We start from the raw sequence: 15,023 nt of genomic DNA, 5'->3' as shown, positions 1-15,023 counted from the left end.
GTGTGTGTTTACATCAGATTAACACTTTAACGTAACTACTTCATTTTGCACCAACGATTTTCATTTGTTGACAAAATATTTCATGAGCAACTCTGTTAAATCTTATCTGGAGGTTTTGACGGATTATAACAATTCTCCTAGGCACCTGATCCCAACTCTGGTGTGTCCAGGGGTCCGTGTTTGCCCAACTATCTATTTTGTATTGCTTGTAGGAGTTATGAGATTGATCACTGTTCGTTATCTTCACCTTGCATCAGTGAATATATTCCTATCAGATTTTTTTTTATTTGTCGTGATAAGTAATACATATATACATCTCTCGAAAATAAACCGAAAGAGATTTTTAAGATATAAACATATTTATTAACTATGTAATGGGAAGCTTAATGATGGGTGCTGGGAACCTAGCTGGAATTCCATCTAGTCCACTGTTTTCCGAGATATTAATGTATAACTTATACAGTACCAATTTTGATGCACCAGATGCGCATTTCGACAAATAATGTCTCTTCAGTGATGTTCAACCGAAATGTTTGAAATCCGAAATGACTATGAAGTTTTAGAGCTAAATATAGCCAAAAACAGTGTGCCAAAAAAAGTGGAGCCAAATTCGTCCAAGGATAAGAGCTATGCATGAGGGAGATAATCCTTAATTTTGAAATGAATTTCTAAATTTTATAACAGCAATTAAATATACATATTACTAAATTTTCTGTAAACAATTGCTAAACTTCGTTTTTCGGTAGAACAAAACAACTTCCTCAATAAGATTCGCCAATTCAACATTAGAATTATGAAGTCAAACAAATATTGTGATGTTACATCTACTGTCGTGTCCCGGTTTGTTGTTGCATTTCGTTACCGTCTACTAGTTTTCTGGATTATTCAGAAATCTATGTATCCTAAAAAAAAAATATAAGATAATATCTATTTAAAGTCAGGTTTACAATCAGCAAACATAAGATCTTAATCGCTATTTTCCGTTTACATACATAAAACTCACATAAAGCAACATGCAGAAGATAATACCATCACAAAGGCATATAAATACATAAATTCAATGTATAGAGTATGCAAGCTAAATATAACACTAGACTCTTTAAGTTGACTCGTAATGAAGAACCTGCATGTAACCAGTAATTTATTATTTGATTTTTTGCTGTGACCTTCAGATCGACATTTAGATGTATCGATGACGTTCCATCTATTAACAATAATTATTTTCATTGATATGTCGATACGATATGCCCCACTGGACCGCCGCGGTCGCCGAAAGATTAGAGTGTTCACTCCGCATGTGGAAGGCCGGGGTTCGAATCTCGGCCGCGACACACCTAAGTCGTTAAAACAGGTAGTGACAGTTCCATCGACAAAACGCTCGGCATCTGGTGTGAATGTCACGGGTCCTCGGAAATGACCTTAAAAACGGATAACCCGTGCCCCAGTAGGTGTGGCACGCTAAAGAACCCTCACTGCTCAATGGCCATAAGCGCCGAGCATAGGCCTGAATTTGAAGCCTTTCAACGGTCTTGGTGACGTCTCCATATCAGTGAAATATTCTCGAGCGAGACGTTAAGCAAGATATAATCAATCAATCAATATCCCACTGGACTCGAAATAAAGGACACCCCATGATTTGTGTACAATGCGTACATTTTGGATTGATTATCCTTTGAGTCACCTGAGGTACTGGAAACTGTGTGTTTGTTGTGACTATTGTTTGTCTCTTTTTTCACATTCCAAGTCATTGACTTTCTGAATTGAATTTGTACACCCAATGAGTGTAAATATTCAAACATGAGTTCAAGAACTTGTTAATTACATAGGTAAATCATATTTCTATTCGTAGTAGCTCATTTGTTAGAGCATTTGTTTCTAACTGGGGTTATACTTAAACAGAAGTAATGGTTGTTTATCCGCCAAACGCTTAACACTTAGAAATTATAATCGCGGGTCTTTCAGATATGGCCTTACATGTACAATGGAGGTTTCATGGTGTGGTAGGCATTGCACGTTAATGAATCCTCACTTCTATGGATCTCAGCGCTAAGGTCTACAAGGTCACCTAAAATGACTCAATGTGAGTAAAACAATCTCAAAGAGGCGTTAGACGATAAAACGTTCTGGTTGATTGGTTTCTTGATAATTACATGTAGCATGTTGATGTTGCAGGGTTTTAAGTCATAATATGTAGACCCTATGTCGATAACAATTATGTGCAAATACTAACACTTTTTGTTGTCTGATAACTGCCATACCAATTGCTAGGCCTGCGAATTACTCCTACATAATCAAGACAAAGGGCTCACAATGGATGTAGATCTGACAATAGAAGATGCTTAGTCAATCCTAGCTCAATATCCACCTCCGGTGTTTCCGGGGTTCCCAGTGTGTCTTGTTCCGATTTTTTTATTCGTTATAGGATTGATGAGATATATCACTGTGTGTACCAGATGAGACTGAAACTAGTATTACATCTATTGAAAGTTACCTTTTCATAAGGCAACCCTTATTAAAACCGTGTTGAATATAAATGTACGTGATTAGAATGAAGTTAACACATATTACGCATTCATATTGTTTTCTCGCTCAATATGTGCTTGGTTCAAACGGAGACGTGAAACAGGGGTCTTGAGAAAAAGTCAAAAATGGAGTATGACGATATCATAAAAGAATTGGGTTCTTTTGGAAAATATCAAAGACGTGTGTTTTTTCTTATTTCGATACCATGTCTTCTCACTGGGTTTGGGGCTCCAGCGACGAGTTTTATTTTAGGAAATCACAAACACAGGTAAGTCTCATTCACTCTCATTTGAAACAATGACTAAAAATAAACTAAGCTTTTTGACATATTCTAAAATCCACTGCAACACAGGAGTCAAGGCTGTGCGGAATAATTCTCTAATATGAGGCCTGGCATACTCGTGAATGAAAGGTTGAATGAAACGTAAATTCACATTTCTAATGAAACTAGATAATAGTCACAGTGTTGTTTGTTACAGGTATGATATATATTGAGTGACCTTGACCTTTATAAAATTACCTTCAGTGACCTTTATCTGAAATCAGCCCGTTTGTCATAAAGTAAAGTTGTTAGTTTGCCGTTAGCAGCTATCTTCAATGAAATATCGAAGTACGAAGCAGATATCAAAGACTATGTGGTATCTTTCATCTAGAGTTCACTGGTATATATCGAATCCACATAGGCATAAAAATGGTTGCTGTTCATAGCTATAGTAGGTACCTTTTTAAGTTAACACAACATTTGGCCAAGAACTGTCTAACAATCGGTATGAAGCATGCCATATACAACATTTAGTTTATCTTTGTACTTAGATGTAAGCTGCCCTTTTATGAGAACGATACATTTGCTGTACAGTCGGAAACACATCTAGAGATTATAAATGGAACAATACCAAGAAATTCCGATGGCACCTTCTCAAAGTGCACCATAGTGGTTAATGGTACAGAAAAGAAGTGTTCCGAATGGGTTTATGACCAATCACAATTTGAGCGGACTGTCACATCGGATGTAAGTTGTTTTGTTGATAATCATGAAGCGAAGACATGCTAATTGTGTTGGTATTGATGCTTACGAGTTTCTTTCCTTTATAAATGCTTTAATTTGTTTTACTAAACACCTGATAAGAAGGAATATATTTTCATATTTTCAATCCGTAAATAGCGTAGAACAAGTGAAAATAACGAACACCAATCGATCTCATACATGCTATAAAGAACGCAAAATCAATAGAAGGGCAAACACGGACCATGGACATACCAGATGTGGGATCAGGTACCTTGGGGGATAAGCATCCCCTGTTGACCAGTCATACTTGCCTTGAACCTATATCTTGATCAGGTGAACGGAGTAGTCCGCAGTCAAAATAAGTATGTGTGCACATCTTAACAATTGGTATGAACACATCAGAAGGCATTCGATCAAGTGATAGTTTGTAAGGAATTCTTACTCCTCCTAGGCACCTGATCCCACCTCTGGTGTGTCCAGGGGTCTGTGTTTGCCCAACTATCTATTTGTATTGCTTACAAGAGTTATGAGATTGATCACTGTTCGTTATTTTCACTTTGCATTTGCAAATTAAATCATATATACCCAGTACCTATCATCCAATCCCTTTCTATATCATATGAAATATACAAACAACAACAGAGCAGATATCTCTCTCAAAACGTAATGTGCGATATTTATATGGGGTCAGTATATCTCTCATAAGATACTGAGTGAGATTTTCTCGGCGTTCAGTATTTATGGTTTGGGAGAATTAATTTAGGACTCCTAGGCGGGACTGATTTACAGTTTGATCAAATTACAGCTTCCGTAATACATGTGGATCTCACGGATAAATTGAAAAGGAGGAAGGGTATGCCCTCACCACAACACATATAAAAAGTCCGCGAAAATTAAGTCCACAGTATATTAGGGTATTCCAAAACATTTGTTTTTGGATACAAAAATCCAATATAATCTTTAGATAATATGAGTATCAAATTGGATAACATTTTTTTTTAGTTTCTCATTGTCAGTATTTTTCTTTTACAGTTTAACTTGGTGTGTGACAATCTCCATATTCGATCCCACGTTAAGATATCGCTTCTGGTCGGGTTTCTTATGGCATCCATGGTATCGCAATTGGCCGATGTGTATGTTATGCGAATGAATAAAAGACTTTTTGCATTAGAATTTATAAGTTTTATAAAGCAAATCATTACGATGATACATGTATCTTACAATATTCAAAACGAATATTGTTAATTTGAATTGACGTTTGATCTTATCAATACATCGACCATGTGTTCAACTACTTAAGAACGTGTATCTGTATTATATTGCATGATTTTCCTCTTAATCAGGGTGGGCCGACGATTCATGGCAATAGCCTTGTCGACAGCGCAGATCGGAATTGTTTTTGCTATTCCGTTTTCCTCCAGTATCCCAATGTTTGCTGCTCTGAGATTTTTCGAAGGATTGTGCATTTTGGCATTCTACCAGGTCTACTTCGCTATAGGTAGGTCAATATACCATCTGCTAGGTAAAGATATCAAAAGGTGAATGTATCAAATATCAAGAAATTAAGTGGAATTACGTCAACGGTTAAGGTAATAAACTACATATATAGTATGAAACATAGCTGGTCAACCGCTGCTAGGGGATTTGGTTCTGCAGGTCGTGAATTTAACCCTCAGTGAAGGAAATGGGTATTCATATAATATATAATTAATTTCTTTGTGCTTTAAATAGATACACATATAGAGGTAAATTGATACACAGGGAGGGAGGGAGGGAGGGATGAATGGGTGGATGGATGGATAGATGGATGGATAGATATATACTGGTAGATAGATAGACAGATGGATGGATAGATAGATAGATAGATAGATAGATAGATAGATAGATAGGTCGATCGATCGATCGATAGCTACTGATGATATGGGATATATCATTATGAGACTGATCACTTTCAAAGATAGGCAGGCAGACATGCATATATCCATCTTCTGTTTGATCTAATTTCTTACAGTGATAGAATTGGTCGGACCTTCAGAAAGGATCCTCGCTGGCGCTATACCAAACCTGTTCTGGTGTTTTGGCCAATTTCTCTTGATCCTGTTGGTGTATTTTGAGAGGGACTGGTTCTATGTGATGCTGTTTCTTGCGATGCCTACCATCTATTCCCTGATATTTTGGATGTGAGCAGAGCTTTATGTGTATAAACGTGTAGTGTTATTTACAGTTTGGTGAAATACATTTCTACTTCATCATTGTTTGTGAAATGATGAAAAGGGTGAATATAAAGGAAAATGATCAATATCAAAAATCCTCTTAATTTGGAAGAGGACAAACAGGAACTCCCGAAAACACAAAAGGCGGGATGGTACCAAGGAAAAGTAACATTGTCTTGGGACTGATCATATACATCGTGAGTCCTATGTCTTGATCAGGTAAATGAAGTAATCCGGAGTCAAAATCAGTATATGAAAACAAAATATGGTCTAACCATTAGTGTAAACACGCCAGACAGTATTCGACCCTATAACAAGTTGTATTTGCAAACAAGATCATTTTAACGATCCCATAATTCGCGAAATATATATCGCATACTGTGGATTTGTCACTGTGGAGAATCAATGTTCGTTGACTTTGTGGGTCTCCCATACATCATCTAAGTTTCTTGTTCAAATTCAGAAATTATTTATTCCGCATTAGGTATTTTTATTCGTCACACAATCTATTTTATAAAGACTAAATCAATTTGGAGACCAACAAGACGGATAACGTCTTGCCAAAACATTATGTGCTTTTTTCCCGTGAGTGACCATTAATCAGTTCCTCATTGTATTATATACCCATGAACCAGGAAACTTTTGGATGTCCACGAACATTAACCTCCATGAACAATGAAGAACTCAAGGTAACCTACAAGTATATTCGTATATTTTCAAATTGTAATATGAATCATCTAATATATGCTTACTCGTCCTGATCCTACTTCTGGTGTGTCCGGGGGTTCGTGTTTGCCCAACAATCTATTTTGTATTGCTTATAGGAGTTATGAGATTGATCACTGTTCGTTATCTTCGCCTTTCATATCAGACAGCAGTATTTTTCCGAATGACTTATACATGAAGCCACAAAGGTTTTAACAGTCTCGTTTTAAATCAGATTTTGTAAATGTAATGACTATTATAATCTAATTTGCAAAGGCAGGCTCTCACTGGATGGAATATTTTCCTACATGTTTTATGACAATAGTTAGGCCATTCCTTACAATGATTTTGACTACAGATTACTTCATTTACCTGATCAAGATATACAGTTCACGGCGGATGTGACCGGTAAACAGGGAATGGTTACTCCTTCCAGGCACTTGATTCCACCTCTGGTACATTTAAATGCCAGACTCTTAATTTTATATCCTGTATAGGATTTATGAGATTGATCACTGTTCGTTATCTTCATTTGTTCACATATATGTATTACCATAATAGTCGCCTTCTTCTGCTGAAGCAGGTTCACGTGTCTGTTGGGATTATTATCGAAAGTTCCTATGTCAGAAAGACATTGTTGGGTTTTCCGACAGTTTAACGATTCAGATGTATTTTTAGGATTAAGCATTGAAAATGAATTGCATTTGTTTTTGAAATTAAGACCTGGACTTGTTCCGGAATCTCCTCGGTGGCTGACGGCCCGAGGACGAATAGAAGAGGCATCTAAAATACTGACCAAAATGGCGAAAGTCAACAAGGTTCACAAGAAATTTGATGCTTACAAGATCAAACAAGATTCGGATCCAGGCATGATGATTATCTTGAAGGAATTGCTCCATTCAAAAGTTCTCCTTAAAAGACTTTTGATAGTTGTCAGCAATTGGTAAGTTTTATTGCCTGTCTGTCCAGATTTCTGATATGTCATTTTAGATTATATGTCCCATTATTTCTTAAACATAGATTACATGAATGTCCTTTGATGATTTGCCGTGTTTCACATTTAAGTCTAACTATTACCATATTGAGGAATAATGCATCTGACAAATGGGATTACTAAATCTTCTCCATCGTCAAGTTTCCATATCTATGTATCAATTTTTCATCATCACCTGTATATGGTGTTTATAACTATCACTTCGTTTGATAGCAAGAGTGTGATCTGTGTATATTCAGATATTAAATCGAGACAGGTTGCTGAAGAAAAAAACCATTAAATCTACGGGAACCCCAAACGTCGGCTTTTATATCAGCATTTCGCAAATTCTATGTTTATTAGAATTTTCGGATTTACAAATACAACCTGTTATAGATCAAATGCTGCCTCATTCATGTCGTTTATACAAATAAATAGACTGTTCCCAGACTAGTGGATGGTGTGACCGGTCAACAGTAAATACGTATTCCTTCTAACAATAACACCTCTGGCGTGTACAAGGGTCCGACTATCCCCTCCTTTAAAGTTTATAATTATAAGATGTCTGACTGTTATTTTCACTTTTCATCTCCAAGTGTTTGTATGGTTTTTCTATGGTATATTTTGCTAAATGTGCGAATATTAACAGGTAAAGAATGTTGTTCTATTTTCAAATTATAATTGAGTAAAGCAACTTTATATATATTAATATTGAAAATCAAGCACCATATCTTCCATCCATTCACCATCTATTAGCCGAGCATGCTAAAACTAGACACATAAATTATTCTACTTTGAACCAATGTTTGATCGCATGTATGAGAACCCTTAATCTCAGCATTATCTTCCTTTCTTTTGTTTCAATTCCATATACTCTTTACACACACATTAAGGCACGCACAATCCCTTTGGGATGCGGGTTAGAATAGGTCCTCGGTTCCCCTTGCCTGTCGTAAGAGGTGACTGAATGGGGTGGTCCTTCGGATGTGACCGCAAAAACACACAACAGGTGTGGCACGATAAAGATCCCTTCCTGCTCAAATGCCGTAAGCGCCGAGCATAGGTCTAGATTTTACAGCCCTTCACCGGCAGTAGTGACCTCTCCATATGAGTGAAAGATTCTCGAGAGGGACGTTAAACAATATTTAATCAATCAATCATACACACACATGAATATGTCCTTTAGATCAATCTTTATTATTCAGGTTCACAGTGTCCTTCATCTACTACGGTCTGACGTTGAACATCGACTCGCTTGGCGGAAACCTGTACGCAAACTATGCCCTGCTGGTACTAGTTGAACTGGCTGGATACTGCGTCATTTTCTTTCTGAATATGACAGGACGCAAACCTCTACATCTAGTGGCGATATTTGGATGTGGTGTGGCATCTATAGGCTCTATCCTGCTCATACTCTTTGCAGAGAACAGTGCGTTCTACTTCCATCTATATCAATAGGAATTGTGTTTATATCAAATTATTCGACGTACCTGTATTTAAATATGTTCTATGATAGAATTAAGAAATGCTATTTCTTTTGATAATAATTCAAACGTATTGCTCGTATATCGATATCGGAATGAAAATAGCATTTGCTACATATATTTAACTAGTGATATAAACGGATTTCTGATATTTGTATATCATGAATCGTTTCCAGTATTTGTCATGATTTTCATATTTTCACGAGGAAAGTAACACAAATGTGATTAGATTTTTAAAAAGCATATAAATTTTGCTGATATTGTTTTATAATCTTTAAGATTCAATATTCTTTTCTTAATTGAACTCTAACTTAAGTGTCCTTTTTTATTGCAAGAAGAAAACGAATAGTGGTCAATGTCATAAATCTTACAAGGAATACCAGATTAAGAGTAGGGGAAACACGGTCCTCTGAACATACCAAAGGTGGAGTCATGTGCTAGGTGAAGAAAGAATTCCCCGTTGACTAGTCATCATCCCATGATTTCATAAACCTTAATCAGCAAACGGGGTAATCCTTAATCAAAATCAACATGTAAAGAACGACCTAATGATTGGTATGAATCATCTCAAATAGCATTGGACCAAAGCTTTCCTTACCTGAACATTAACATATGCGTATTTTACCAAAACCTTATTATGCAGGGACATTAAACATTTACTTGAACTGTAATACGTGGGTATTAGCATTTTCACTTAAACCTTGATAAGTCTGAGTTTTCCCTTTATTAGTTTTCTTTCTTCAACTCTAACATAAATTATTCTTATGCGAACAATCAACATAAATAATTTGCTTATAACCCATCATTAGTTCAAATGCTGTTTGACGTGTGTCATGCCGAATGTTAGCCCGTTCTTGGCACACTGATTTTGACTACGGATTACGCCGTTTACCTGATCAAGATATAGTGCTCACAGCGGCTGTGGCCGGTCGACAGGGAATACGTACTTCCTCTAGGCAGCTGGTCATATCTCTGGTGTGTCCAAGTATCCGTCTTTGCTAACTCTTTGTTTTGTCTTCCTTGTGGGACTTATGGGATTGATCACTGTTTGTTATCTTACCCTTTCATAAACATTAACATGTACGTGTTTTTTTTATTTGAACAATAACGAATATGTTATTTTTCGTGAACAATATTTGTTGTTTACTTGAAATCTACACATTAACTCTTTTGTAATTTGAATAGTAACACGTAGGGTTTTTTGGTGGTAAAGACTAATGTGTATGGTTTTCACTAATGCTGTAACATGTATTCATCCAGGTTTCATTATCCTTCAATACTATCATGTTGGGATATTTTAATTGAAAATCAACGTGTAATTTTTTTCGCTCTTAATAAGTCGTGTACAATTGTACTACCTTGGTGTGCCTTTTGTTTGGTAGCTCTATACTGGTTACATATCCTCCTAGCTCTGGTTTCCCGGTTTGGAATTTCAGTCCTGTTCGCTGTTCTCTATATCTACACCGGAGAGTTGTTCCCGACTGTAATACGGAGTATCGTAATGGGGACAGTCAGTATTGGCGCACGTGTAGGCTCCATGATCTCCCCATATTTGTATGACATTGTGAGTATACATTTTTAAGACAGTAGGTGTTTAGATTGTAATTACTGTTTCTCTCTTGCATTAGGTTAATATATCTATTGGCATGAAGTTCAGATATTTATTGCTGATGAATTTAATGTTACGGGAACATGCAGTAGTTGTGATATTTTTATGGAATGGCCATAATTCCGCTGACGTTGGATTTTGTTGAAACAAATTCGTTTTTTAAAGCATGATGCGGTAATCAACACCCGAAAAAACGACGCCAACGGTCTGAACGGAATAACGTACGGGCAATAAAAAATTCTGTGTTGACCTGAGGAAAACTCCAAGATGAAAAAGGATTAAAGAAACATATATTCAATTATTTAATGAATTTAAAAGATGCTGGAAGAAGTGGAAAACGACTAATAGATGAGTGAAGATGCGAAATCCCTTATTTAGGACGTTATCATGAAAGGCGGATACCTTACAATGAAAAAAGTCGCGTATTTTTGTGATGCTAGTTAATCTTCGCTTTTCAATATCCTCACCAATGAAAATAAATAGTATTCTACTCTATTTCATACCGCCACGGTGTTCTAAAGGTTAGATCGTTCGTCCCACATGCGGACAGTCAGGTTTCGAATCCTGGCCGCGAAAGACCTAAGTCGTTAAACAGGTAGTGACAGTTCCATCGTCAAACGCTCAGCATCAGGTTTGAATGCCACGGGTCGTCGGAGATGACATTTAAAACGGATGCCCCTTGTCACAGTAGGTGTGGCACGCTTAAGAACCTTCACTGCAGCTCAATGGCTGTAAAGCGCCGAGCAAAAGTCTAAATTTGAAGCCCTTCACCAATCTTGGTGACGTCTCCATATGAGTGACAAATTCTCGAGAGAGACATTAAGCAAGATATAATCATAATAATAGTGTATTTTACTCATTGCTAAGGTGATGCGAAAAATGTGCAGGCAACTAAGTGGACCAATAAAGGATGATTATTATCACATTACAGAAACGTCAATCTGGCTTGACGTTTGATTGGGTCGTGCAGATTGTATATAAGATGATACCGCGCTTATAAATATTGTAATTTACTCTGAGTTTTACATATTTACATTATCAAGGTATATATCAAAATTTCATTTCATACATTTGGCTCAGTCGAAAAATATCGTGTGTCCACGAACTACAACTCTTGTATTTGCTTGATAGAAAATGGCCAGATTATGGGGTGTCTTACTCTTGAGCACTTTTAAACAGTCATTATACAAGAATTGAGTTACCAGATTTCCATCTCTTCACTATCTATGTGCAGGCCTAATAAGTCTTAGATGGGAACTGGAAAGCATCGTACAATAATCTATACACCTGGGTTCTTTTTGTTATAGACGGACGGTAAGATGGGGAAGATGTTGCCACTAATTGTATATGCCGTACTGACAATCACAGTAGGATTGCTTTCTATGAGACTTCCAGAGACGAACAAGCAGAAATTGATAGAAACGGTTCATGAAGTTAATGAAAGGTAAGTCAACCATTTCCTTTCTCACAAAAACACTACAAAATCACACAATGGTTGGTTATTTGATATTTTTGGTATACAATTGTTGATTATTTGATATTTTTGGTATACAATGGTACTTTGAATTATGCGATAGTGTGTTCTGCGTGTGATCAATATTTGAGTCGAGGCAGATTGCTGAATAATGAGTTAGTATTTCACGGATCTGGCAATCTCGTTTGGGGTCAGTATTTCGCAAATTCTATGGTCGTTTTGGTGATCTGATTTGCAAATAAAGCCTGTTAGTGGGTCAAATGCTGTTTGATGCGTTTCATACCGATTGTTAGGCCGTTCTTCGTACACTGATTTTCAAATACGGAATGCTCCGTTTAACTGCTCAAAATACAGGCTCAAAGCGGCTGTGACTGGTCAACATGGAATGCTTACTTTTCCAATAGGCGCCTGGTCCCAACTCTCATGTGTCCAGGGGTTCGTGTTTGCCCTACTCTTAGTTTTGTATTTTTATCGGACTTATGGGATTTATGCGATTGATCCATTCACGGATCCACTTAATATTCCCCTTGATAGTTGCTTCATCGGCATCAGAATGTTTTGAAGAATGGCTGACTAATCGTTTGCTTACATCCACATCTCCAATCTCTGGTGTATCCAGGGGTCCGTGTTTGCCCAACTATCTATTTTGTATTGCTTGTAGGAGTTATGGGATTGATCACTGTTCGTTATCTTCACCTTGCATTGATAACATGTATGCTTACTCCTAGACACCTGATGCCACCCCTGGTGTGTCCAGGTTTTCGTCTTTGCCCAACTCTTTATTTTGTATTCATTGTGAGTGCTATGAGATTGATCACTGTGTGTTACTTTCACCTTTAACTAAAAGAGAAATCACAGTTATCCTAAGACATAACTTCACAAATGTCATACGTCCCCTTGCTTTCGAAATTTTTATAGGTTTTCTTTTTTACCGAATCGTAATTTGATATGATCTCATTCAAAGCTAGAGCAATAAATGCATTTACTTTTACTGATGATATGAAATATATCTAAAACAATATGCATCGTGTTCAAGAAGTCGTTCGCTATTTGCTGATATAATCATACAAGCGTGTGTAATACACAATCAAGTGAAGAAAATGAACAGTGATAAATCTTATAAAGAATACAAAATTAAGAGTAACACGGAACCATTGACAAACCAGATACGGGATGAAGTGCCTAGGATGGGTAAGGATCCCCTGTTTATCGATCACACTTGTCATGATCCCTGTGTTGTGATAAGGTAATGCGTAGTCAAAACCAGTATGTAAAGAACGGCCTAACAATTGTTATGAAACATGTGAAACAGCATTCGATCCAGTGATAGCTTGTATTTGCAGATTAGATTATTATAACGAACATACAATTTGTGAAATGTCGATCTTAAATGAGATTGTCGAAACCCCGGGAACATCGTCTTATTTGACTATACCCTTCTTCATGTAAAACATTATGATGTGTAGAACAAGGTCTCGAGTATCATGAGGGACATAAGCACCATACACAGAAGCTAATGGAATATAGCTACATAAGTATGAAAAATCAACGATGGAGGAGATGAAATCATCTCATTTGTCATAAAGTTGCATTGCTAATTTGCGGTTGAAATATATCTTTAAAATAAGATATTCGAATATAAAGCAGGTGTGAAAGATGACTTTGTGGTGTATTTTATCTTAAGTTCACTGGGATATATCGATTGGACATATGAATGAAAATGGTTATTATTAATAGATAAAACGTCGTCAATATCACTATATGTCAAGTTGAAGGCCGCAACAAGAGACTTTTATCTCTTAAGTAGAAACTTTCGAATCAGTTCTGCCTCATAAGAATACAAAACAGGTCAATTAATAATGGAACACATGCATCATTAAAATTTCAAAACTCGGGTGATAACAGAGGACATCATGTTACATATTTGATACCATACATCCACCACCTGATAATTTAAGTTGGATTGTAAAGATTTAACTTTTCAATATTTGTCTTTATATTGCAAAAGTAATTTTTACTGGGTTTTTTTTTTACAGGAATGCTGATTTGGTAAGCCATTATGAAGATATAGATGAGAGTGTAGAAGCCCTGCAGTTAAAATGAAAACTCTTTATCAGAACTTTATTCGCTGGTGACCAACTCTTCAACTGAGGTCACACCATTAGGCATTTTGTGTTCGTATGGCACAAAAGGACGGGAAATGAATTTTAGTGATAATTTTGGAAATCTGTAAATCAATATTTTGATAGAATCGTCTTATACATTTACTTCGAACTGAAAATGCATATTGATGTGAAATTTCATAATTATTTTATCCTTCCGCCTAAGTCGGGTGATCACTTATGTATTCTGTTGCTAAATTTCATGAATAAAATCCGAGTACAGCCTATTTCAAACAACTATTATCCTAACGTTTGAGGGTAATTCAACTGATTAGAATAATTTATCACATTCGATTTTTGAAATAATCAACAAACGCAGAATACTATAAAAGTGCTTATTTACGTTGAGGGAAATTTACACTAATTACACAGTCATGTAATAAACGCCTAAATCCCCCACACGTATAGCCATAAGCCATAGCCATAGCCATACGTATTGGATATGATATATATTGCATGCAGTTACCGTGTATCCCCCCACGTAATGTTGGACTTGCAAAACGCCGACTTAACCAGTGATATGAAGTTGATGTCCACACTAACTCCTGCCCAGCTGCCCAGGGAGATGAAGGTGATGGTCATACTAACCCCTACCCAGGCAGATGGTGATGGCCATACTAATCCCTGCCCAGGGAGATGAAGGTGACGTTCTTTGTAACAACTCTCAACCTTAAGATTGAGTATGATATTCATAGTAGTACTCAGTTTTCAGAAAGGTGTTCAATTTTATTCTAAAACTCTGAAAATCTTTTAAAAAAACATCATTTGTTAGTCATGGTGCGAATTCATGAAGTAGATATAGATTGACATAACCACCCAAGGAAACTGAATTACAGACTTTGTGTGTTTGAAATGTAATTATAAGGTAAGTGAC

At 36.5% G+C, this 15,023-nt stretch overlaps 1 protein-coding gene across 1 annotated transcript; it reads left to right on the top strand.

Moving 5' to 3' along the window:
* Positions 1-2,570: 2,570 nt before the first annotated feature.
* Positions 2,571-14,376, top strand: LOC130051020 (organic cation transporter protein-like). The gene is made up of 10 exons (XM_056152156.1): positions 2,571-2,791; positions 3,337-3,532; positions 4,562-4,662; positions 4,873-5,027; positions 5,541-5,709; positions 7,169-7,390; positions 8,626-8,849; positions 10,287-10,468; positions 11,821-11,957; positions 14,024-14,376. Exons 1-10 carry the CDS (start codon positions 2,649-2,651, stop codon positions 14,088-14,090), a joined length of 1,596 nt encoding a protein of 531 aa, XP_056008131.1. The 5' UTR covers positions 2,571-2,648; the 3' UTR covers positions 14,091-14,376.
* The last annotated feature ends 647 nt before the right edge of the window (positions 14,377-15,023 follow it).

This window comes from Ostrea edulis, chromosome 10 (assembly GCF_947568905.1).
Source record: "Ostrea edulis chromosome 10, xbOstEdul1.1, whole genome shotgun sequence".
Lineage (NCBI taxonomy): Eukaryota > Metazoa > Mollusca > Bivalvia > Ostreida > Ostreidae > Ostrea > Ostrea edulis.
This window is presented reverse-complemented; position numbering and strand designations above follow the sequence as displayed.